This window comes from Odontesthes bonariensis, chromosome 10 (assembly GCF_027942865.1).
Source record: "Odontesthes bonariensis isolate fOdoBon6 chromosome 10, fOdoBon6.hap1, whole genome shotgun sequence".
NCBI lineage: Eukaryota > Metazoa > Chordata > Actinopteri > Atheriniformes > Atherinopsidae > Odontesthes > Odontesthes bonariensis.
Window position 1 is genome coordinate 28,381,425 of NC_134515.1, and position 26,094 is coordinate 28,407,518.

At 42.4% G+C, this 26,094-nt stretch overlaps 2 protein-coding genes across 6 annotated transcripts in view; both read right to left on the minus strand.

Annotated features, from left to right (window-relative positions):
* Positions 1-37: 37 nt before the first annotated feature.
* kdm5c (lysine demethylase 5C) lies at positions 38-18,203 on the minus strand. 5 transcript variants are annotated; one of them, XM_075475098.1, is made up of 29 exons: positions 17,846-18,203; positions 15,730-15,877; positions 15,008-15,085; positions 14,767-14,889; positions 14,488-14,658; positions 14,150-14,284; positions 11,601-11,657; positions 9,122-9,230; positions 8,659-8,990; positions 8,278-8,436; positions 8,044-8,163; positions 7,771-7,929; positions 7,022-7,203; positions 6,741-6,903; positions 6,532-6,651; positions 6,252-6,446; positions 5,910-6,091; positions 5,681-5,805; positions 5,401-5,548; positions 5,207-5,297; positions 4,675-5,057; positions 4,409-4,547; positions 4,142-4,321; positions 3,892-4,020; positions 2,947-3,702; positions 2,722-2,764; positions 2,434-2,633; positions 1,207-1,395; positions 38-1,122 (listed from the first exon to the last, which is right to left on the minus strand). In XM_075475098.1, the coding sequence occupies exons 2-29, from the start codon at positions 15,871-15,873 to the stop codon at positions 1,114-1,116; spliced, it is 4,821 nt and encodes a 1,606-aa protein (XP_075331213.1). In that variant the 5' UTR covers positions 15,874-15,877; positions 17,846-18,203; the 3' UTR covers positions 38-1,113. The 5 variants fall into 5 exon arrangements, with proteins under 5 accessions (XP_075331213.1, XP_075331214.1, XP_075331211.1 ...); XM_075475099.1 differs by having other exon boundaries at positions 8,710-8,990; positions 9,107-9,230; XM_075475096.1 differs by having other exon boundaries at positions 9,107-9,230.
* Positions 18,204-20,658: 2,455 nt separating this feature from the next.
* Positions 20,659-26,094, minus strand: part of iqsec2b (IQ motif and Sec7 domain ArfGEF 2b) — a 32,397-nt gene continuing 26,961 nt past the window's right edge. Inside the window, 8 exon segments of the mRNA XM_075475102.1 lie at positions 20,659-23,112; positions 23,115-24,179; positions 24,456-24,505; positions 24,723-24,917; positions 25,101-25,262; positions 25,354-25,453; positions 25,544-25,669; positions 25,768-25,907. Of these exon segments, the coding sequence (XP_075331217.1) occupies positions 22,819-23,112; positions 23,115-24,179; positions 24,456-24,505; positions 24,723-24,917; positions 25,101-25,262; positions 25,354-25,453; positions 25,544-25,669; positions 25,768-25,907 (2,132 nt within the window). The 3' untranslated portion in view covers positions 20,659-22,818.

A 26,094-nucleotide genomic window follows, 5' to 3' on the forward strand; every position in this document is an offset into this window, starting at 1 on the left:
GTGATTCAATCGGCATGAGAAATAACGAGTCTGCGTGTCCTAAACAATTCTAAACCTTTATTTTGCCTAACAAGAGTGAAAAGAAACAAAGGCAACAGTAAAATGAAAAGTTTATACACAAACTCACGACAGCTGAGTGTCTGCAATATCAACAATAATAATAATAATATCATTTGAACCCATAAACAAAATGACTTAAGTCAAAGTGAGTTACAGTGAAGTTACCTTAATTTGTAAAGAGAAAATGACGGGGAGGAGAGAAACTGAAAGGAAAAGAACATGGAGTCAAAAGGATGACAAAAAAAAAAAAAAGAAGGGGGGAAGGAGAGGAAGTAAAGAAAAACCCAAAAGGTACAGATATTCATTCTGGGAAAGTAGCACCAAAAACATTAATGCCTGTTTTTAACACTTCCCAAAATTTACTCAGTTTATTGAAAAATGCAACCTCCCACCCCCCCTGAAAACATCTTCAAACACAAGATTAAATACAACCAAAGAAAAAAAAAAGAAAAGATGCAAGTGTAACCATGGTGCTGTTGTCTCAGATCAGCAGTAGAAATCCTCTGCCGTGCGTCAGCGTCCGGTTTCATGCCCACACAACTGTCCTAATAAACCCATAGCTTATCTAATGTCAACATGTGAGCCCAAGTGAAGTGAGACTGCTGCCGCCGCCGGTCCACAGACCGGCTTCAGTTGAACTAATATTTAACACGGTTGGGAATACATAGCAGTACGGACTGACCTCAGAGACGAATCGAAAACCAAAGACGCTCCTTTAACGGTAAACTCTGCATCGGTCCAACACAGTCTCATAATGTTCAAAGGAAAAATGGATCCAGAGGAGGCGGAGAATAAATTTGGGGTAAGAAGAAATAATAATGAGTGAGATACTGCTGAGTTATTGATGCGACAGTGGAGTGTAGAAGAAGAGTCAATGCTCTGTTAGTGTCTGACCACATGAATGAAGGATGAACAGGGGTGGAAGGGAGACGGGGGAGGGAATGTCCTGCATCTTTTACTCTGTTACTCGACACAGTCTTCTGGCACAGAAAGCTCTGCCCTTTTCATTTCTTGGAATAATCCGTTTGAACAGAGCTCCAGTGTTTTACTGCATCACAAAACCTGTAAAAAGAAGAACGTGATCAGTAGCTGAAGTACATCTAAAAGTATTTAGAGAGAGAAGGGGGGAGAAAAGATGGGCACTACCTCTGGATGGGTCTGGACCTGTGGGTGAGGGGAAAGGCTGTGTCTGAGAGGACAGGTTTTCTTTGACTTTGCGACATCCAGCGACTGCTCTCCCGCTCCTTCCCCACAGCCACCCCTGTGGCCCTTTCTCTTCCTCTTGGAGTCCTTGGGTCGCCCGCGGCTCGTTCGTCTCTGCTCTTCAAGCTCAATCTGAGAGAGAAAGAGGACGATAACATTTCAAATGCAGGTACAGCGTCACATGGTCCCTTAGGCTTTAAAACAAGCTAGTGTTACTAATGTTACAAATGTCTTTATCTTTTTGCTTCGACGGGGTCTTGTTCATGAGTGGGGATAGAATGAAGTGGGTTGGGGATACGGACGCTGTACCGGTCTGCTGTGAGGAAGAGTGGCGAGCAGAAAGGCAAAGCTGTTCATTTACTGGTCAATCTGCTGAATAATGGACATTACACCACAAGATGAAGTCTAAACCGGCTCTAAACACGTTTTTTCCCCCACCTCAGAAGGTCTGTGCCCACATCAAAGCAAGACATTGATACCAAAAATAAATCCGATGCTGCAGCGTTTAAGGAAACCGTCTCTCATACTTTTTAGGAAGCGTACACCTTTTAAAATGATACTGTTTTTGAAAATGAAATGCGTCTTCTGTATAACAGCACATACATTTCTATCCGATATTCAGGGAAAGCTTCTGATCATCATGTGTGCAGTCTTTTTTCTGCTAAACAACAAGCGTGTTCATATTTAAATATCAACAGCTTACTTTTCATTTAATGTCGCAGAAGATGTCAAATGTACCCATTTAAACCACGATTTTAGACACATTTCTGCCACTCAACTCTAGGATTTTGATTACAGGCAGCATTATGGGGCTGTGTTTTTAAATTGTGGCTCTTCTGGCTCAACTGCCTGACAACATGTTTATGTCATTGGTTTCACACCAACGCTCATCTATAAGGATGATAGTAACGTGTTATTAAACACAGCAATGTGCCAGCAAAGCCGAGAAGGAACCGACTTCCAAGGGGGGGGGGGGGACATTTTTGCAGCATACAACAAAACTATGGGATTAACATTTTCAGGTTCACCAGCTGGGGAGTTTTAGATCAATAAGATGTTTTTTTTTTTGGGATGACATGAACAGATAACCTGTTCAGGTGGGTTTTTAGAGATCACTGCACAAATGATAAAAAAAAAAATGATATGAAAAACAGGCAGAAATGACCTGACCTGAATGAGTGTGTGCAGCGTTTCTCTGGGTGGATCGGAGGCAGCTTGCAGGACTCTGTAGATGGTCTGCGTCTGGTCCAAGGACACCTCCAGCAGATCTCCTTCCAGCTGCAGCTCTTCCAGCCCGACCCTGGTGGCCGGGGAGAGCTCCACCACCCGGCCCTTCAGTAAAGGCGGCAGGGGCTGCAGAGACTCCACGCCTGAAAACGGGACAGCGATTCAGTCGGTGCTTTTGTGAGCTGGTTGCAGTCCACGACTTTTCACAATGAGATGGGAGAACAGTCTTACCTGTAACATTTGACTTCTTGCCGATACCATTTTCATATCCAGCCTACCAAACAGAGACATGATACATATTTTAGGGTTCGCAGTAGCGATTTGATTATTCGGTCAATTATTACTCAACGAACAGAGGTTGCAACAAAGGTTGGGTTGTGTTCAACAGTTCATCGTTAGTAAGCTTTATCTAGTTGAGTATAAATGGGAAAGACAAAGCTGGAATACGGCATTTACCTGAGTGCCGTTGCTTTCCTTGGTTTTCTTTTTAGGTGAATTGTCCTGTGTTAGATCAATGACTCCATCCTCTCCTTCCCCTCCATCGGAGTCTGATAGAACAATAACCGAAGTCCCTTCCGTCTCCTTTTCCACATCTTCCCCATCATCTTTATCCGCATCATACTGGAGACTTTCCTTCAGTTCGTGCAGCCTCTGAAGTGCCTGCTGCAGCTCTGGGGTCTCCAGTGCCTCCTTGGCTCGGCCCTGCCAAGTGATGGCCCTCTCTGTGAGACACTGCAGCGCTTCTCCCTCAGGCAGACGCACGGGCAGCCTCTGCAGGGCCACGAGTAACGCCAGAATAGTCTCCAGGCGCGGACGCCGTGACCGCTGGCATTGAGGGCACAAGAAGCGCGAATCCCAGTCCCACCAGCAAAGACGGTTGATCGGCGGTCCAGAACAGGGCAGCAGGGAGGGAAAAGGAACGCAGCCACCATGGAACCAGTCCTTACACAGGTGGCAGCGGAGCTGAGGCGCGCGAGGCTGCCCGCCGCACACACATACAGACTGTGGAGAGGTGGTGCAGCTGTTGTTACTGTTACCGTTCTCTTTGACAGAGTTCTCGGAATGGCTAGATGTGTCCGTCTCCATGGCGTCGTCCCAATGCCCGTTCTCCTTATGAGTTGCAGTGTTAAGTCCAGATTTACACATGTTCACTTTCTGTAACCTCAGTAGAGCATCCTTCTCCTGGTGCTCCCCTTCTTTGAATGCCATTACCTAGAAACAAGGCACATATATAATACATATATACCACTTTTATTGGGACAAAATGTGATTGATGCGACAGATTCTTTATGCACCAAAATAAAATAAGATCCCCCAAAATAGGATTTAATCAAGTATTATTCAAGTCAATTATACGCAGGCATCTACGAGGACAGTCAATACAAACAATATTGTTCTCACAATAGCTGCCGGGTCCCTCAGGTCCTGAGCAGAAAGCCCCAAAGTGTTGGTATCAGAATCATCTAAAGGATCGTCCAGTGACTCGGCCTCATCTCGCCTCTCTCTCCTTTTTGCACATGGACATAACACCTGCAGGGAAACACCGAGTTTAGGGAATACTTTCAATGGAATCACATGAAGGAGTTTAAATTCTTAAAATAATTCTGCACTGACACAGACTGCATATTCTCCCATTTCTTTGCAAAAATACCTCCAGTAGACTGTGCTGACTGCTTTTCTTCAGGAAGGTCTTGGTGGCCTTGTCCCTCCAGGAGTGAGCACTGGCCACCTGCAGTTCCAGCTGCCGTAACTCTTCCATGAAGACCGGTAAGTCCCTTCCAATGGCCACCAGGCCCTCCAGGTCATCCAGACATGGATAATGCTCTCCATTCTACAACAGCACATGTTGCAACTTCAGATATTGTCTCGTTATAAATCACACTACCACAGTCAAAAAGAAGCAGAGTTAGTTTTTCACCTGGATTTCCTCCAAGTCTGTCACCCAGGCCCGAGCTCGTGTTAGGCAGCCTTGTAGCGCCAGAATATTGGGGAGTGTGACTGGGATGAGCTGGGCCTCATTTACTATGGCCTCCAGGGTGGAGAGAGGATGCTTTTGCCTAAAAGAGCAAAACCAAAGAAGCTTTGATTTCTCATATCATATCTGGATCATCTGATAGTCCGGCTGTGAAATGGTGACAGCTACTGTTGTGGGGGGGAAGTAACGTTTATGGTTCCTACTCTCACCTCTGTTCTAAGCAGATCTGCGCTTTCTCCTCCCAACGTTCAGCTATAGTGAGCAGTTCCTGCAGCTCAGCCATGGCCGTCTCCACAGACACACTCTGGGGCACATTGCAGCCGGCCTCCATTAGGTTCCTCAACACGTCCAACGTCACTTCTCGCCTCTCCCCTCCTTCGGTGCCGAGGGTGCGCCTCACCTCTTCCAGCCAATGGCCTTGCTCCTTAAGACCCTCGAGTAATTTACACGCTGGCACCACGACGGGCATCTTGCCCCCCTGCTCCAACAAAGTCTGCAGCTGCTCAGGGGGTGGCACGTCCTTCCTCCAGTCCTTGTTATTGACCAGCGATTGAGCCTCTTTTTGGAAATCCTCCACCATCTTTAAAACCACCTTGAAAACCAAAGGGTGAAGATTTTAAGACTTTTTTTTTGGATACTTTCTGCTGTTGAACACAACAAATCTGCGAGAGTAAAATACCAACATAATGCAAGCTTGTTTGTTCAGTGTAATGTATTGTACATCCAACATTTAGTTCCTACCTGCACTTCCTTCACCTGGCTCATTACACAGGGAAGGTTTTGCATCTTCTCAACCAAAGATTTCAGCTCTGCCAAAGTCATCCTGCTTTCACTGGTAAACAGAAAAATGTAAGTGCAAATAATTATTAGTGAGCATTTTGTGTAGTTAAAAAAATAATAATAAAAAAAAAAAAGAAGTCTGGGATTCATCTCACCTGGTCTGTGAATTACTGAGGAGCTCAGCGCTAGTCTGTTGGCAGAATCCTATGTCTTTAAGAACACTGTTGAGTTTCCTGAGGAGTTCGTTATCAGGGAACTTTTTCTCTGCCGCTTCGACCTTCAGCTTCTCCAGGTCATGAATTTCTGCAATTCAAGAGCCATTACATATTAGCACATCTTAGCATAGCTAATCTTTTTTTATTTTCCTCTTCTTATTTAAATTTAAACAAATGCTTGAAACTTAAAAAAAAAAGTTATTTTATGTTGATTTCCCACCTATCTTGTTTCCCTCTTCCTGCTCAAGAGCCTCTTTTACTCTGTTGGCCCAGGAATCAAAGGACTCAGAGCGGACTTTTAATCGATGTAACATGGCTAACAATTCATCCAGGGTGTATCTGTACCTGCAGATTGAAGAGAGAAAAAAAAAAAGGGGATATTTAACTGGAAATAAAATTCAACATTGCAGTGTGATCAAATGCATTCACTGTAAAGATAAGATGAATACCTGAGGTAGAGTTTTTCAGTGGGGCAGTTGCACAGATCTTGAGTGTGATAGAGACACACCAGACGTTCAGGACAGTTTGAGCAGGCCAGAGCAGAGAGGAAACACGTGGTCTTACATTTATCACACTGTCTTTCATCATCAGGCAGCAGCTCAAAAGCCTCCCGCTCTGCTTCTGTAATGCCCTGCAAGGTCCACGGAGATTTTTTTTTAGAAACTACCCCCATATTCCATATTCTTGTCAGAACATCACAAGACAGAAAAGATTCACCAGTGAACCAGACTCGACCGCTGCTGACAGATTCGAGTCACAAACAATCTTTCTGATCATTTCTAGCGTCTCACCCTTTCCATCAGACTTTTGCGCAGCTTCCTCTCCTCCTGAACAATTATGAACATCTCTCGATGTGTGGCCGCAGCCAGGTTCAGGTCAAGTTTCTCTGGGGTGGCAGCCATTTTGCAGGTGAGCTCCTCGTGGGAGAAGACGCAATACCTCCTTAGACGCCGGTAGTGCTCAATGCAGGAACGGCCGGCAGGCAGCTGAACGGGCATGACAGAAACCATCTTGGTGATACATTCTTGAAAATGACAACCTTGAGTCTGACACGATGCTAGCAAAACATACCCAATCTGCAGTGCAGAAGTTGACCGCTTCAGCAAAGTTATAACCCTGGTTAAAACCGCTGTGGTAGGCTCTGGGGAAAGTGATGACGAATTCACCAGCACATTGGTTGGTGCGCACAACCTGCCAATCAGAAACACGGCTGTCAAGAAAAGAAAACTTTACAAACAAACCGTATTATTACGGCGCGCATGCATTGATGCGACACTGACCGGTACACCATGAGACATGAGGATGTTGGGGTTCATAATGGTGACGAGCTGATGCAGGAGGTCAGGCTGGTACTCAAACAGCTCTGGTGTTAGCTTATTCATAACCTCCTCAAGTCGCTCGGCTGCCACAGAGGGAACCCCATACCACGTCTTGGGTTCACCCCTGCAGATGGTGGATATACAGAGGGTAAAGTTACAGCATTTCACTACAATAGCATTTAAATGACCAGTTTCGCTCGTTTAGAATTCCACATAAAACACACAAACAACCATTAATGTACCAGTGCAGGTAGTTAATGGAGTAGCTCCAGTGATCCTCAATGTGCCAGCAGAAGGCTGAGAACACCATGCCCACATAAAGCCACGGCACCTTCATCCCAGAGATGTCTCCATTAATGTGGCACAGGAGTGACTGCTCCAAAACAGGCATCACATTCAGGTTCCAGCCGCTGCGGGCGTATTCCTGTCCAACCACGACAAAATCCACTGACGTTAGTATAGACTCTTTAAACACTTTCACTTCCGCATAGGGTTGTCACAAAAACAACACTCAGATAGCAGCGAATACTAAAATGACTGGATTAGATACTCATTTGCAACAGCATCAATACCAACAATGCCACCTCCGCCTGACACAGCTGCACACAGCACTGCTGCAGGCGGGCAGGCATGTCCCTCAGTGGGAACTGAACACATGAGCGCTGGCTGATCAAATGTCAAATGGTGAAGTTAATAAAGAAAGAAGTAAAAACCCTGAAGAAAATACAAATACACCATTTACAATTCATGATGCAGGGATAAACTGGCACGGTTTTACAAAAACTTTCTTATTTAACACCTTAATGGACTTCAACTATCAACTGGAGCAATTTATAACATTTTCAACATGTAATCTAAGGCTACAAACTGTAATATTGTCCCTACAATAACAAAGAGTGTTGTTCAATTTTTTCTCTCCCTCTTTTCCTTTTTTTTTTTTTTCTAAACCAAATATTGTTCAACTTGCAGCAGAAAACAATAATGTACATACCTCCTCTTCCTTTGTAAGCTTCCTTTTGCCATTGTTCATTGGGAAGCCACTGCCAAACTCCTTGGAGTGTATGTCTGCTCCGTACTCAACAGTCACATCTTCCTCGATGCTACTGACTAATCTCCAGAACTCTCTCTCCACAAGCTCAGTGGGAACCATCTGCACAGGTGACATAAAAAAGAGCTTAGCCCCACACAGTATTGTCTCTATTATCACCCCTTTAGATAGAGTCTTTTTTTTAAACTGATACATATCTTGTGTTAGCGCACTCACATGGACGGGCATGTTGAAGTAATCTGCTTTGAAAGCATCTGCCATTTCTCCAAAACTCTGCAGAGTGTACTCTCTTGTTGCTTGTTCAAAGCCGAATGCTTCTGCCGGTTTCTTGCACTCCTGAGAGGACAGACAAGAAAAAGAGTGAAGGGGGGCAAAATAAATAAATCAGAACAGAGATGAGTCTTGTTGGTTAAGAGACATCAACAAGTGCTTCGAAGCATTTTCACGTACTTCTGCCACACACTTGGGGCATCGCCAGTTGCCTTTCGGGGGATCGGTGAGTGGGGGCAGCAGACAGTAAGTGTGATAGTTGTCATCACAGCCGTCACACAGGAGGAGTTTGTCGTCGTCGTCTCCCCGGCCGCACATTCGACAGACAAAAGAATCCACCTTTGAAGTTGTGAAAAAGATAGCAAAACGCTGATCATGCATCTTGGAACCAGATGAATGCAGACAACTTATCTGATGCAGACAACCACAGCTATGAGGCACAGGGCAGGTCAAATGTGGAAACAAAGAAGCCACTCATGCGTCAAAACCAATGCAGTATGATCAGTGACAAGTCATAAAGACTGCAGTGATTTGTGTTTAAAATCCCAAAGAATCATTTACCTTCTCACGGTAATTCAATGTCATCAATCTTGCATCCACTGCGGTACTTACACACTGCGGGTTGGTGAGATTGCGCCTAAGCCTCATGGTCATTTTGGTGCAAGGTCCATCTGTATGATCTCCCTGCCCATTACTCTCTTTCCCATTCTCCTGCTTTACTTCTTCTTTCTTCACTACTGGCTTAACTGTAACACTTGGGGGAGGTGGCTGGGGGTGGGATGTACCCCCATCACTTTGCCTCTCTTCAGGCTCCAGTGGTTCACTTTTGACAGTCATGTCCCCAGAAGCAGGAGACACATCGTCCTTGACGGTAACCGTTTGAGGCAGCTCATCTGAAAGAAAAGCAGAAAAGAAGTGCTCGGGATAAGATTTGGTCAGTCATACCAGAAGATACACGCTTATTGTGTCTGACAAGGTGGTTAGATTGGGTCGTAACAACAGTACATACCTTTCTTCCTCATACCTTTGTCCCTTGCCACCAGTCCAAGTCCCATCATCTTAGGCCCTGCACCATAGATCTGCAACTTCTTCAACTCTGGGTTCTTCTCTATGTCTTCCTCTGTAGGTTCAGGCTGCAGAAGAGGACAAGATCTATTATCACGAAGGCCCCGGTGACTGGCTGCTACACTCTCTAAAGGCACAAAGAGCAAAATAACAGCCTCGGCCGAGTGCAGCACAGACAGTTAAACATGAGCATAGCAATGGATCACAGGAAGGAATTAGACTACGCTTAAAAAGGAAAGTTAACCTACATCACAGTGACAGCTGAAAGGTTAAGACCAACCACCAGAAAACACAATCACCAGCAGATGCAACCACAGTAAGAGAAGAAGCTGTTTAGATTTGACTTTGAGTCATCTTTTTTTTTTTTTTAAGGTCAGTCAAATAATAATAAATGTACAATTTGAATAAGAAAACAAAAATGAGTCAATAAAGCAAGAGCATCACTGTCAGTAGGCTTCCATCTGCTGTCATTTGACAAACATGTCGAGGCATCCTGGATTCATTTGTTAAAAAGTCAAAACTAAGAAAAACAACATCTTTAAAGGCATGTCACACACATCTTCTCAACCAAGTCATTTTGCCGTTAAGCCAACCACCAACCTCACTGTGGACACGTCGTTCCATTCGTGGACCTGGCTCTGCTTTTTACAAGGTCACTAAAATATATCCATTATAACAGATTTATCCACCTCTGATGATTTCTGTTCCTATCACGTGCCTAAACGTCCTAAATACAGCGTGACGCGCTGTGTGAGCAACGTTACGTCAGAGGCGACTCTCACAGGGAACAACGGAAAAAAACAACAGTATGAATGAAAACGGGGGGAAAGGGAAGGCATGTTCTGAGCCGTTCAATTACAGCTTTGTTTACAGTAAACAGCACTGAACTTTGTTTTGGTTATGGAAGCTTGGAGAAAGCCAGGTAAAAGTCTGTTTAAAGAGATCTGCATGGAAAAATGTTCCGTGCATTGAAATGGGTCAAAGCTCACAAACGAAGCATAAGTCGACAGCAAAGAAGTCAGAACATGATAGACACTGATGTTATTCTGGTTTCTAGAACTTAAAGAACACTGATATGCAGCAGTTGGGTTTTTTGGGGACAATTTCACGGGTCTGGTTTTAAACAGGGCTCGGATCAGAATTAAAGGTGCATTCAAACTGGCTGTAGTTACCGGTAGTTACTTTTCCACTGTTTTTTGGAACCAGAGGACCATGTGAAGTTAAAATACAACCTGTCCTGTACGAATATAATGACGACATTAATAGTACCACACACACAAAAACTAGACACATACAATGCCATAAAAGATGCTGTTCAGGTTTGTTTCTCTCTTTTTTTTTTTTTTTTTTTTTTTAAATTCCCCACAAAAGGGCTAGAGAAGAAGCATGACTGTTTTTGAATTTTCCACCTGTTTGCAGTTGCAAGCCCTTGAATGCAGCAGCTGTAACTCCGCTGCCCATAAGATTCTTTGTACTTTATTCTGTGCATACAAAACAAGCGTCTTATTCTGCCATCAAAGCTTTGTGGAGTAAAACAGTACACATCAAAGCGGATGGAAAGGGTATGATGGTGTGGAAAAAAATAAAATAATAAAAAATAAATAAATCACAAAATGGTGTGGCTTTAAACGAGCAAACCTGGAGAGATTTGAGCTCTTCAAGACTCCCAATATCAAATCCATCATGAAATCGTGGTGGTCCTAATGTGAATACCGTTGAATTAAATGTATCTATGTTGGCTATCTAAGTGCACTCAAAAGAGAACGCATGCAGCAACAGTGTTAGCCTGTTAGGGTGAATAGAACAGTGCGGGTTTATGCTAGCATTGGAAAGCTTACTCAGACACAGAGCGAAAGAGAGCACATCAGCCCAACAATTAAGAGTAGAACAGGGAGTTGTCAATTATAGGTTAGTGAAAGTTCCGTCTGAGGTGTACAGGGGCATACATTTTAATTATATATTCAAAATGGAATGCACTTTCCCCTCCCCAAATCTTTAAAATGATGGCGATAAAACACACCGACGGGTGCAGGATCACTTAACTAGATAACTAGAGGCTAACTGACCAATTTGAATGGTTATCACAAAGAGCAAACAACTTAAATGAGAGCAGAAGAAACCGGTCAGAGAAATCTTCCTCCGTGTTCACCAGCAATTCTAGAACGAATAGACGATGTGATGGTTAAGAACAAATTTCCACCATCATTTGCCACGCCACTAAAGGCTTTTTACATCAACGTCAGCCGTAGTTTTGTTACCGTATTATGGGACGGAGGAGGTTTGATTGCATGTTAATGACAATGTTTTAGTAGTCAATTAAAACAAAAAGGGTGAAACATAAAGACAACTTCAAAAAGGGTATGGTGGTTTAGGAAGAGCATAGGGGAAAAAAGTGGGGGGGGGGGGGGAAGTGAGCTCCTAAGCTCAAGAGGCAGTACCGCAGAGATGAGTTGAGAGCCAGTGGTGAGAGGATGGGGGGCCAGATCCTCTGGACCCTGCAAGGGGAGACAATAACAGCAACAATAAACTAAGACAAAAGGGAAAAGGGAGATGAGAGGGGAAGGGAAAGAGCCTGGAAAGATCAGCCAGTATAAATCCAGTTGGAACCTCTGAGGATGTGTAAATGCAATTCTTCCTATTTCAGGATAGTATGTGACTCGAGTTGCATCATTCAAGGTTCGTTCTGTTCAGTTTGCAGTGAGGTAGACCAAAACGTTCCAAGTCCTGTTGTCATTGCAAGATAAACCGTTATCAACAACTATTTGAGGCAGTATCCCAGCATTAGCTGGCAGCAACTAGCAGGTTATTCAGCCGTGGAACCAGCAACATGCATTTTAAACAGTGCAGCTTTGGAAACCAAAAGAAGTTTGCTTCAGAAGGGGAGGGCTTCTTTCATGGCAACAAGCTTGTTTTCATGCATATTTGGAAACCAGCACGTAACAATAGTATGCTGATGTGCAGCCAGTAAATAAAGAGATTATCTAGTAAACATTTGTAGACTAATGGGTCTCTGCCTTTGAATCTGAGATGACTGACTCCCCTGAGATCGGAAAACAATTCCGTCCAATGAGAAAAACAATTAGCTGATTAGTGTCACGGGTGGGACTACAGCCGCTGTCAACCTGTTCCATCGGGAATTTTTTAGTAACACAGGACATGGAGTGTTTTTCTTTTTTTTTTTTGGTGGGAGGCTCTCCGGCTACTGAATGGCAAGTGGAGGAACAAGCCAAGCCTTTCTGTCTGTAACCTGTAAGATCTGTAAATCTGCATCAGTCGAAACGTTGCTCCCATCATTTCAGGATTTTCTTTGACATGCTGATAAACCCCAAAAAATGAATTAACAAAGATAAAGAAATACGCAGTTCTTCATGATGAAAGAACAAAGTTAAAGCCAATGGGAAAGTCATAGCTCGCATGTAATGGGAAAAAAGAAAAAAAGTCAATAAGATAAGCGGATGTATGTTAGTCCAGGCGTGATGCCAACAGTTGTAATATCACTGAGGAAGGAAAACAAAAAACAATGCTTTGTCACAATGGAACCTGTGAAATAACCCATCATCTAATTTGGGGACAGAAGAAAGCTCAAAGAAACGAAGCAGATGACAAAACGATCCACAGAACAGAGAGCAGTAACAGTAGAAATAAGCACGGCAGCATGACAGGATGGAAAATAAGCAAGCTGGGATGCGCTCCGAGTGCACTGTCACATCTTCTAGAAACATTGATGAGGGCAGAAGAGCAGTTCAAACCATGACAGCGTGGCACACTCTACGAAATCAAACACATACTAAAGCTCAATTATTACTCATTTGCCAGATGATCCAGGATCAGATATTTGAATTGTTAAATTGCGTTAGAACTTTCTACACTTGTTATTCAACCCAAACGATCAAACACGGTACGTTTAGTCTACGCCCTTTAAAAATGTTGTCATTGGAAAAATTACAAGAACTGACTCGCAGTTGTACGCCGCCACCTACTGGTTCACACTGACCAAACAGATGACATAAGGCAGTGTTCTCTGTGGAAACAAAGGCCTTCTATGAGATCACATGTCCGGCCAATAAAGCAGATTCTGATTCTTATAGACAAACGAGCTGTTGCCAAGATTCTTCATGTTCACAACGCTTCAAATGTGAATGTCGCTCTATGGAAGCTAAACTTTAAAAGCTGGGTACCCGACACAGATGTTTAATCATCGCAACTTCAAATGTGTCCCCGGCATTTATGTTATCGAGTCATTATTTGAACAACTGTGAAACGAGGTTACAGTCTTTTTAATATATGGGTCAACTTTAAAGTTGACCTAACTAACATTCTCCTTTTTTTTTTTCCTTTTTAAATTCCATTAAATATTTGTTTTTGTCATAATTAGAATTTCTCCTCCTTGAGCCAAAAATGTGTACTGCAAGGTCACCTTTCACCTTAAGAACAAGGTTGAACAACTGGCTAAATTTCAAGGAATTCCTTCCAGGTGTTCATGAAATATGTGAAGACATAAAAAAACAAAAAAAAGGTTTGAATTAGAACATTTATATATATATATATAAAAAAAAAACAAAAAAAACTGTAGTTTGCGTACGAATCACTGCAACTTCAATATATGACATAATGAAACAGTGACTGATTACTCGGACAGCAACACCAGATAACACGATTAGGATTTTAATGTGTCATTTGTGTCCTGAGGGGAAAATTCCATTTTAAACTAATAAAGACAGCCTAAATGTGCTTTAACACAGTGCCACTGCTGAAACGAATTAATCTTCAGATAGGCACAAAAAAAAAAAATTAATTGGATTATTGTGCAGCGACACGAACAATTTCCCCCAAATTATATGATTTTTTAAGATTTTTGGGCTGTGAAGTGCATTTGTAAATGGGATTCAAAAACATTTACTTGGACAACAAGTCCTGTACATAATTACTGGCCAAAAAGCAACGCAAAGTGTAGTGAATGGCAGTAAGGACGGGTACTCTGACTCACGTCGGGCTGGCAGCGGTTTGCTCTGCGTCCGTAACTGGTCATTTTGGATGGCTGCACAGACTGACGCAGCGGGATAGAGTGAGGCTTGTACTCTTTGTCCACGTCTTCACCGTCATAGTGCTTTGGCTTGCACGGCTAGAATTCAAGCGAAAAAAATTAAATAAATTAATCAATTGAAAATAGTTCAGGAGTAGACAAATAGTCCGTACGTACTACAGAAGAGTTAAAAACATAAACGCGTTTCTGATACAGAAACAAACAAACAAAAAAAATACTATTTACGTAACAAAAAATAAATTTAAAAAAAAAAGGTGGGACAAGAATGTGTAGAGTAATACCGGAAGTCTTGAACCGGATTGGAACATTTCAAAGGGGTAGACGATCCTCTCATAGTGCGAGCGCAGCAGAGATCCAATGTTCTTGCCTGGCGGGTAGCCAAGCCTCTGGGCTACGCGAGCCCAGCGGCGCTCCTTACAGACCATCTCAAAACCTCCTTCATCCGTCACAATCTGCAACACAAATAGAGTTTGTTTTACAAGTTTTTGCAACTCAAAAGAGACCCCCCAAAAAAAGGATATCAAAATACATCTTCAACAAAAATTCTGATTCTTATTCACCTTAGACAGGCTGAAGAGATCGAGGATGCGCCTTTCAATATGTGGGATTTTTAAGGAAGATGCTTGTATCTCCCAAAATCTGGCAATGCGGTCCAAGTAATTGAGCTTCACTCTGGTCTCGGCCTAAAGAGAGATGATCAAGGACGCACCGCAATTACAATAGCCTGCTCCACAACTGAAGTCAACAATATACTCATAAGGGAGGTAAAAAGAATAAAAAACAAACAACAACGACCCTCACCTCCAACTCATTTAGCCTCTGGATGCGGGGTGTGAAGTGGAAGCTATCCAGCTCCACTGAAAATGGTGGCTGCCATTCCTGTTTGGGAGCAAAGACACCAAATTAAACTTGGAAAATAACATCCTAAATCAACAAACTGGGTAACACCGCTTACCATTCATGGAGGTAACAAAAAGCAACAACTGAATAGGGACATTTATTTAATGGGGCTGGACTTAACTTCTGGTTAAATCCGCAGTTTAACTACAACTTCTAAACTCAAGAACTCGGCTCTGTTGTTAACAGGAAAGACGGCCAAGATCGCCATAACAATCAAAGGTCTGGTGTAAACTCAGTTAAGCAGTCGGAATGAGTCACGACGGAAGTTTTCATTTAGCTGATCGACGACCATCAGCGACCCCCTAAAAACTCAAAATGTATTCATTCTACTGCTCTGTTGACAAATCATTACTCGTACATGTTTCATATCACTATGTTAGTTTTGAATTTGCAAAAAAACATCCGTACAAATAAATGATTTGCTCTTGTGTCATATTCATTTTCCTGCTCTCCTTTTATCAATACACCAAACTAAATAATTACTTGTCTATGTCCTAAACAAAGTCTTGGTTTCAAGAATGAGGTTTTGTGAAACCTGCTAAGTCAAAATGAAAAAGGAACGAGGGGAAGAAGAAAAAGAACACCATAGCTGCAAGATAATCTCAATATATGCAAGTATTTACTGGTGGGGGTCGAATTTTACAGATTCCAGATTTCTCTGCAATTGGACGGATCTTGGCAATGTAGCCCAGGGGATCCTGAAACTCCTCCCATGACGGCTCAAAAACTGGACACTCCGGAGGAGCTATGAACTCTTCCCCGTCCATTGCCCTGAAAACAGAGAGAGCCCAAGTGTCAAACGACTGAAGAAGTTCTCGCACATCCACAAACAGGCACGATGGCGTCAAAATTGCAAACAAGAACATGTGATTGTGGGCATATTTTCCCTCCATGAAAGTGGTACGGAACAAGACCCTGCCTGCATTCCTTTTTATATAAAAAAATTAAGAGCAAGAGTTTTTGTTTCCCGAATTCATACAAATCTTCTTCGATGTTAAGGCCATCCAGATACAATGGGACACTGAGTGATGTAGAGACAATTTATGAAGAAACTGGCATGTCATATTTTTTAAATATGTATGGAGTATTTCAGGAACTTTTTTTTTTTTTTTTAATTTTAGAGTAAACACTAATAAGTTTGTATAAAGAGTTCATTTGAAAGCCATTAAAAATACAGACACTACAAAAGGTTACTTTATGTCTTGCAAAACCATTACTTCCTGGTTGTCATGTCAACTGTGCATACAATGTAACAGTCAGTTCCTCAAAATGTAATCTTGTTTATCATTCCCAAAAGGGGTAAAAAAAAAAAAGTTTTAAAGTTAGAATAGCCTGATATTACTCATGGGGAATACCAAGATGCATTTTTTTTTGCCTGCAAAAAAAACCCCTCCCCCAACATCAGACAACCAAACAAACCCCACTCTCTGGTAAATCCAGACACGGTGACGGAAGGAGTTAAACTTTTCTGTGATGCTCTAAGGCCTGTTACAAAAATAACATTACAGCCTACTGGCAATTACTTGATCTGAACTCGATCATTTTAGCTGTTAAACCCCTTTCCATTAACCTATATGGAAACAACAACTAACCCAATATGTCCTATTTCCATCACCACCTCATTGTCCTGCTGATATGGTTTAAAGGCACCAACTGTTTATTTGAAGAGGTTTATCTTCAAATAGCCAACAAAAAAACCTTAAACCTGATGAATTTAGTTGCAAAGCTAAACACCAAAACACAACTGTGGGCCCATTTTTAGCTTAAAACCCCATCAAAAAGACAATGAAGGGATAAATCACATCACTTATATAATAAGCAACAACAAAAACTTCATAATCAGGAGAGCTCTTGATACCAATCAATTTTGGGATACAATTATAATCAAATTAGTTCACTAGTAATGCTAGTATCTCTGTAGGGATATCAGCAAGTAGGGCTGTTTCTGTCATATGAATGTGTAATTTGATCAATAGTGTCAATCTTTACAAACCGCACATTAAAAATCAACATAATTTGACGTTGAGACTTCACTGACACAGATCCAATCTATCTGATTCTTTACGGGCCTTAAGACAAACAATGGCGTGGATGAAAGGAATCCTGAGGTATTAAAAGGCCACAAAGGCATCACCACTCACAAGTGGGCTGGGTTACGTAAATAAATGTAACAACAAATGCAATTATTTGATTGTAGAGACCAAACGGACACATCTAAATGTCGATGTTTAACAGTTTCATAAGATTATTGTGTTAGCTGACAATGTTAGCTACTAAACTTGGGAAAACTGTCGTAAAAACTAACCTTACCTTTAGCGCAGCAGGAAGCACAAGTAGTAAATTAAAAACAAAACGCTTCCAATCGCTTTAGTCAAACTGGGCTGGCTAGTCGTCATTTAGTTTGTTTCAAATGATAATATCGAACACTGTTTGTGTTCATAATTCAGCTATGAGAGGATATATTGCTGCTTACAGCTAACATTAGCACCAAGGCCTCCACTTTTTTCCCCCAGCACCATCCAATCGCCTCCCACGGTTTTAGATAACTAGCATCCGTTTGCTAACGTTCAATGGGTGGCTGAGGAAATCAAGACAACTATGTAACCGCGGACCAGCGAACATACATAGCATAACTCAGGTCGATGCGACCAGCCTGCTAGCCCTATTTGAACACGCAGAAATGCTACTAATTGTTGACTCCGTTATACTACAATGCCTTGTTGCATTCCCATGACTGACCCGAAGACACCTCGATGTCCCGGGGTATGATAGGGATTGTGGCCGCTCTCCTTCCTCTGTTGTTGTGATGACTGGTAGTTAGCTAACGTTGGCCAGCTGTGCTCGGTCCAGTTGGCTAGCTACCGCTGCTAGCAAAGTTGGCCGTTTTCAGCTCGAGTTCTCCATATGCAGCGCTCTGTCAAACACACTGGTTAAATACATGAATGGCTGTTGTTCTTTTAATACTAAGCGGTAGTCTCAAACTTTGTCAATTATGTCGTGATCAATCATTTTCCGACCAACATCATCACTCTCTTCAGGCCATCCTATCTTTCTTGACGAGACGCCATCTTAGTTTTTTCTCACGACCGAAGTACAACCTCAAATCTTCACACGTTGTCTCTAACGTCTACTCCCTGAAAGTAGTGCCCACTTACGCAAACTGAAGTCACGTAATTACAAAGGCACTATTTGTTGAAAAAGTAGGTCAAATTATTCGAACGCGTTTGCATAATTTACACGAGCAAACCCCCAAAGTAAAGTTATCTCAACAAAAGTATATCATAATGTCACAATGTTTTACTCAGCCAATTGAATTTAATGTACTCTTTGCATCAAAATGTTTAAAAATGTTCTTTAAAGTTGTTTTAAATAAAAAGTAAAATCCAACGATTTGGAATTCCTTTAAACCCCGTATTAAGTTGAAAATCAAGACAACAAAGGTGGATTAAAATGTGGTGTTGTCCAAAAAAATAGTTACATGTATAATTGGATAAATAAAGGGAATAAATAAATACATATATTTCTTTATTTAAATATACATAGTCTCCATTTATTTCAAAACATTCCTGCTCGACTCATTGCCGGGATAAAAGGCTTTATTTAATTACCCATGTGTATGCTTCACTGGCTCTTATATTTATCTTTGTGTTTCCAAGTAACTTACCAAATGCTTTTGGTAAGAACTGAAAATATTAAGAGACATGCACAACAAAACAACAACGGAGGCCTTGAATAATTTAGTCACTAAAATTATGTTCAGTTAGTCTTGAAAAGCATTTAAACTTGCTGCTTTCAAATCGACAGCAATTAGTCTCCTCAGTTCACAAATGCTTACAGAGAGACTCTAAAAGAACGGGTTATGCAGCTTATTTGAAAACAGTTGTATGTCCCAATTTGATCGAAATGTGTTGGTAACATTAGAAATAAAAAAAATAGAAATTCTTTTTTCAAATACATTTGGATAATTAGATTTGGATTATTAATCAATATATCACAAACAGTAATCAGTTGGCCTCAAAAATCTACACAAAGTATTTGGTTTTTATTTCTTTTCTGTGTGAATCGATGTCCCTTTTTTTAAAAAAAAAAAGCAATGTCATCATTTTTGCCACATTCTATAATGATATGATCCTTTATGCTTTATCGCTCCTGTGGGGAAGCTTGTCTTGGATCTAAATGCTTCACGGTGCTAATGCAACAAATTTGGCTGTAGTTCAGGTGGAACAGCGTCATCTGACAGTCAGAAAGTTGGTGGTTTAATGCCTTAATGCTTGCTTGAAGTCTTGCTTGAAGTGTCCTTGGGCAAGACACTGACCTCCCGAGTCTAAATGTGTGTCATAAACAAAACAGCACCGCTTGGCCTCTGACAGTATGGACCCAGAAGTGCTATGCGAGTGTGTGTAAATGGGTGAATGTGGGTTGTGGTGTAAAAACACTGAGTGCTGAACAATCCATTTACCATTTACATGCATGAATTCTCTGTTACAGAAAAATGTAATCACAGTATCATATTGCACTAAATTCCCATCATCCAGACAGAACCTTGCATACCTATTACAAAAACACATACTGCACATACCCAACAGTGAAGCACTGTTGCACAAACCCTTCAGCCTCACGCAGATTTGTTTAATAGATTAATAGACGTAGAGATAAAACCAGTTTTGAAACGGTTATGTCAACAGTGGGGAACTCTGTGTTGTCAGCCTCAGAGCAAAAGCTCGTAGTCCTTATAGAGGATATGTGATGGATTGATCAGTGTCCTCTGAGCTTGTCTAAGTATAGACAGATAAACTGCGTAGAGCAACTGTTACTGCAGTGTGTAGTAGTTGAGCAAGCTTAGTTTTTAGATGTGCAGTGGGATTGCAAAACCATGCTGACATCCCATATCCGACTAAGCTCTCTAATGCCGCCTGGTAAGATACAGAAAGAAGACCCACCTTACCCTAACCGTGCACACTAAGTCTGTATTAAAAAACGAAGTGTCCATTGTAAATGAGAAAAAAAATGTCCCCATTGCACAAAGTTTTCTATTTTAGAAAAGTGAGCTGGTGGATTTGTGTCATTGTTCTGGAAGCTGAGGGGGGTGGTGTTGCCAGGAAATGTAAAAAAACGAAGTTTCACGGAGCGACTGGAATTGTTTGTGAATCGTATGAAAAGAACTGGGGAGCTGAAGCAGGCCTGCAGAGTTCCTGTGTTGATTTGTCTGGATTCTGACCGGATGTTGTTGACTCTTACACGCCGACTTCGACTGGTTACAAGTGAATGATGCCACTTGATAAAAATACTGATGCTCATTTGCTTGCGATAAGGTTGAACAGCATTAAAAAAAAATATCCGAAGAGAAATAACATGTCTGTGCCTAATTAAAGGCAATAGTCTTATTAAATTATTATAATGCTGTTCATATCATTGACATAGTACCTTGTGCACACGTCTGTGCCTAATTAAAGGCAATAGTTTTATTAAATTACTATAATGCTGGTCATTGACATAGTACCTTATGCACCTTATTTTGCTTTAATGTCACACAAACTACACACACACACTGGTCACTTCACTGCAAGGACACTTTAATTTATCAGAAGCAATAAATATTCACGTCTCAATTCTCTATTCTTTCAGTACACATAATACATACACAAAGAAAAAAATGTAAATAATGTTTGAAATAATATCAGTAAGTGCACTGACATATAAACGTTCATCAGGCTTGAATTGAATTTGTCACTGTAACTCATTCTCGCACCATCAGTCTGAAATAATAAGAAAAGAAATAGAGGTCAATATTCCTTTAGGCCAACATCTCCTGTGCCTGTCCTTGTTGTATATGTGCATACTTAGTGGCACTCACATGCACGCACCTGAATACAGAATGGGAGCAGTTCATCCCGTATCTATAAGAAGCCTATGTATAGTTTAATATGTACATTTAGGTTTATACAGTACAATCTATTCAATAAGTGCAGATATACTCATGCAAGAAGAGTTCAAAAGGACACCATAAAAAGAAAAGGATAGCAACACATACATCTAAAATCTTCATTTAACGATCTTGACTCTCTCCAAACCTTCTTAAAAAACTTTTTTTTTTGACACTTCAAATCTTCTGGAATTTTTGCATCTTTTTCAGCAGCTTGTTCATCAGACATCTTTATTTTGTGCTCTCCCATCTGGTCTCTCCTAGGTTTTCACGTGGTAATCAGTGGCACCGTGTTAAACTACGTTAGTGCTCACTTGCACTTTCAAAGATTGCAGTAGCAAAAGGGGTAAGACTTACGCGAGGCCCACGTGGGAAAAAAAGAAGAACAGGAATTTCAGTATGTACCTGTAGGCTATTTTACATTCGCGACTCTCATAATATTTTCCAACAAGAAGCCCTCAGCAGGGTGCCAAGGCATTAGAAAATGTAATAAGATATTTCTGAAAGTGTCAGGACAGGGAGAGTCAGGAGAAGGCAATTTCTGACTTAAGACATCACATATGCAAAACCACGAAAACTCATGTAAAAGCGTGCTTCTTTCAAAAACATAGAAAAACGCAGAATGATTCAATCTGATGGCTGCGAGGAAGTGGGCATAGGAGCCCTGAATAATTATGTCTATCCAATCTTAACAACCCCATTTAAGCTTCTTTTTTTCTTCTTTTTTTTCCAAATCTGGGAAATGCATAAGAAATAAAGAAATAAAACATGGACTTAAATTCACTCTGTAAATTCAAGTTTTGTTGGTTGCCCCATCTAAGAAGTTGTGTCCGTTTGCTCACAACAAACAGATAAGAAAATTAGGAACATTATCTGTGTTCAAATTTTCAACAGTCAAAAATAGTAATTATTTAAAACTCAACATTATGGACACTATGGTACTGTGAAAATAAATCACATTTCACATATCAGAATACCCTCTAGCGGTTATGGCAAACTGAGAGAATCTGTATGCGCATACACTCTCTATAACCATGTACAAACATCTGCTGATATAATTAATCACTAATAAAAACAATTATTGGACAATATTCATCATACTCATAGCAGGTATATCATAATATCAATAAAACAGCAAGAAGCTTCAGAAACATTCAAAATATATTATTGTTTGTGTCATAGATTTCCATACCCCACATGGAAAGTGTCATAAAGCCTCTTGCTAACACGAAAAAGACCCTTAAGCAAAAGACTGTCAGAGAACCGTGCACTGCTTTCAGAAATTTAAGACAGAGCAAAAAATCTGAGGTTTTCTTGAGTAAGAAAAGATGCCTGTCAGCAAAGCCAAACCCGCAAGAATGGATGGAGACATCATGAAGTTAGGTAAATTATTGCAAAGTCAAGGGACTTTTCTTTTCTTTTTTGGCAACTTTCTTCTGTTTGCTAATGCAAAACGCCGCTGGAATGCATTTAGTGGTTCAGTCTTTATTTACATCCCCATCTAAGCAGGTGAATACGTTTAGGCTTCGTTTGACCATTGTCACATTATCACATCTTGGCACTGTACATTGTCTCATACATACTCAACTTGACTTCAAACAGTTAAAACTGAGGCAGTATAACTCGATATAGATTTAGTTTCATCTTAAACTATATGGCTATAGACTTTTTTGATTGTATGTGGCAATATGTGGAATCTGTGTTCACGTAGTGTGTGCCTTTCTGTTGCGGCAGGTTATAAGGATGTGGGCAAATATTATTTAACTCTCGCTGTGCTCCCTATCTGCACCTACATATGCGGGAAGCGGAGGTGAAAGTAACAGAGTCGAAGCAGACTGCGTTTCTTCTTGTCACCAGCGCTGCTGCTGTTGCTTTCTGTCCGGGCAGATTTGGTTCTGGCTCTCGATCTGCCCACCTCCACCAATCTGTTATCTGACCTCTGATCCCTGGAGCCCCAAATCCTGCTCACACCACGGTACTTATCCGGTTGATAGGCTTGGATTTGGAGCTGCCCCCTGTACCTGTCGCTCCAGCCCCCGTCACCTGCGGCCCCTGCTGAGGCTGCCCGGGGTGCTGGGGGGGGAGAGGGGAGATAGGTGTAAGAGGGGTAAGGGGGGACAAAGGGGGGGGTAAAGGGGAGTGTGGTGGGGGAGGAGGGATGGAGGAGAGAGGAGGGTACTGGGGCAGATACGGGGCGGCGGAGGCTGCGTGATGTGAATTGACGGAGCCGGACGGTAGGTTGTGGGGCAGAGTGCCGAATATAAAGTGTGTTTGGTGGGTAGAGTGGCTGGCAGGGTGCGGCGTGAGAACGTGTCCGGGGTGGGTTTGGGAGTGTGCGTGGGGGTGGGGGTGGGAGTGAGACAAGGTTAGTGGAGGTTTGGTACCAGGGCCGCCTCCCCCTCTGATGGAGTGTGTGGGCTGCACATGGTAGAGGGCGAACTGTGGGTTCTGGGAATGTTGGGAGAGAGGAGAAAGGGGTGGGGGACATCCTACCACCATGTTGTTGTAACGACCCGGAAGCCCATGCTGGGAGAGCTGGGAGAGATGGGCCAGCTGTGGGTGCTGGACGTGTGATGGGCCGAGGGGTTGACGACAGGGTAGTTGGCCTCTCTGTAAAGTATGAGGAGGCACACCTTGCAAAGGAGGAGGGACAGTTTGGATGTGGTAGCGATGGTGATGGTAGTAAGGTGGTGGAGGCTGTACGGTGGCCGCGTGACAGTACTGTGCGTGCAGTGCCTGGATTTTGGAAGAACCCCCGTCCAACTGGCATAGAGATGAAGGGGAGTGAGGCGGGGGCCCTCCCGTAGTCGGTGGGGGTACAGGTGCGGGGTAGGGTGGCCCCGGTGGAATAAGGGGGCCTGGTGGTTTGGCGCGTTTGCTGCCAAATAGGGAGCCCAGGAAGGAGCCGCTGTTGTTGCTGCTGGTGCTCCCCCCAGGGCCGCTCCCCGCTCCTGCTCTCTCTACACTGCTGGAGACTCCCCCAACTCCTGTCCCAGCAGTGGTATGTTGCTGCCCCGGCCCACCCCCCACCCCTGTCCCGGGGCTCAGGATGGGGCGGTGAGGCCGGAAGTCTTCTGTTCCATAACAGCCAGGAAGTACACCTGGCACAGGATAGCGTTGATGAGGCTGTGGGCTGCTAATGATGGAGCCCTGGGAAGATGAAGTGTCATCAGACTTCAGAAAAAACACAGCAGAATTACTAAAAGTATAACTTCCTGTTCTGCTCACATCGTCACACGAGACATGCATGGACGATTTTAATTACCCGTAGCCATGCAAAAGGAGTCAGTGCAGGACACACAAACATGCATGCATACTGTATATGCACACTATATAAACACTGGGCATGCTTTGGAAGACAAGCGGGGGGAAATGTAACTCTGTTGCAAGTTACAGTCCTAAATCTAGTCTTACACAGACACTTACTTCCATGGTACTGTCCAGAGAACCAACACTGTTCCTGCGACCACGTTTCCCTGCACCCCACCAGGAAGAATCATATTAGCAAAGCGTGAATTATTGATATGTTTGTTCATTTTTTCTACTTGAAATGACAAAAGCCATATGAGCTGTGTCTGAATGTCAGCAGGAAAGAGCAAGATTATGTAGCATAAGAAAAAGAGCCCAAGATCATGCTACCCAGATGACAGTAATGACATGGGACTGGCCCCGTTGCCGTGGCGATGTGCTCACCTGTCTCTGATAGATCCCTGAGAGAAGAGCTGAGTGCCGTGCGTTTGAGACCCTCGCCCACTGAGCAGGTGTCATCAAAACTTGTCCTTCCCAAGGTGCCATTCACAACATCGCTCTTCACACCTACACCTCCTCCAACCACACTTCCAGCTAGCAAGCTGGGCCGCATCACACCTTTCTGTTTCTCCAACTCCGCTGAAGATTCACACAGTGTGCACATGGGAATATTAAATTAGAGGGAAATATAGCACAGAGAAGAATGAGCCAAATGGCATCTTCACCAAACACTTAACTAACTCTCTGCATTGTTGCACGTGCCTTTGCGGCCTAACATTTAAAGTGTAATTCACAGGACTGGACAGCAGATGGAGTGCTTACATTCCACTCGATATTTTTCCATCTCTTGCACTTCAGCGATACTCTCCCTGAGGTCGCTAACAAAGCGGGTGCGGTCTTGTTGACTGGGCGCCATAAAGACAATAAGAATCTTTCTCTCCCCTCCCAGGCTCGCTGAGGTCAGGCGTATGCCATGGGGGTAGTCTAAAAGCAACCAGGGAGGAATAAATACTGTCATCAAATATGATGATAACTAAGAACAATTAAAAGGTTCAAAAGGAAAATAGTTTCTTACATGAGTTTTGGAACATGTGTACTTGCATCTCAACCAAAGGGAAAGACTGTCTAAAACTATAAGTCACTGAGGTTTTCTTCTTCTGGAAGATTTTGGTCACCTGGTGCAAAACAAAAACAGAATACTTTTACAGAGCCTTATAAATAACACACACTGCCGTCTCTTAATAATTGATAACAGTGAGTCTTACCACCAGCAGGTCATTAAAGAGAAAGACCTCTCGTTGGTGCACTCCTGTCCTCTGAGGTCTGTTGGGGTCAGGCACCTCATAGAGCTGGCAGCAACATACCAGCCTTCGATGGGGAAGAGATAGCACCTATATGGGCAAAAGAAGTACATATATATGAGTAAAGTTTTTGCAAAATCATATTACAGAGCCCCACGTGGACGCCTTAGTTGGCTGTAGAAACTTACAGGCTTCTTGCCCACAACGACCCTCTCCACTGCCTGCACTTGGGACACATGGTCATCATTGGTCCGTAACTCCCATTTCTGTATTCGCTGGTAGATCCCAACCAACAGGTCCCTGGGTATATCCTGACCATTATCTACACCTTGGGTAAATCCAAGGACATGAATGGTTTTATAAAATATTTGCACCATATACATTTATTCATACAGTACAGTCACACACCAGATTTATCTGAAAGATAACTAAAAATAAGAATAATTCAAATCAAATTCCTGCTTCTTAAGCTATTGCAATCAAATAACTTACAAGTAACATAGTTTACATAACAT

Excerpts from the sequence above, each read along its gene's own strand:
- kdm5c (XM_075475096.1), bottom strand. The coding sequence starts at position 15,873 with ATGGACGGGGAAGAGTTCATAGCTCCTCCGGAGTGTCCAGTTTTTGAG. Across the intron at positions 8,164-8,277 it reads GCCCCAAGTGTGTGGCAGAA|GAGTGCAAGAAACCGGCAGA; the intron begins GTACGTGAAAAT and ends CTGTCCTCTCAG. Across the intron at positions 5,806-5,909 it reads ACTGAAAAACTCTACCTCAG|GTACAGATACACCCTGGATG; the intron begins GTATTCATCTTA and ends TTCAATCTGCAG.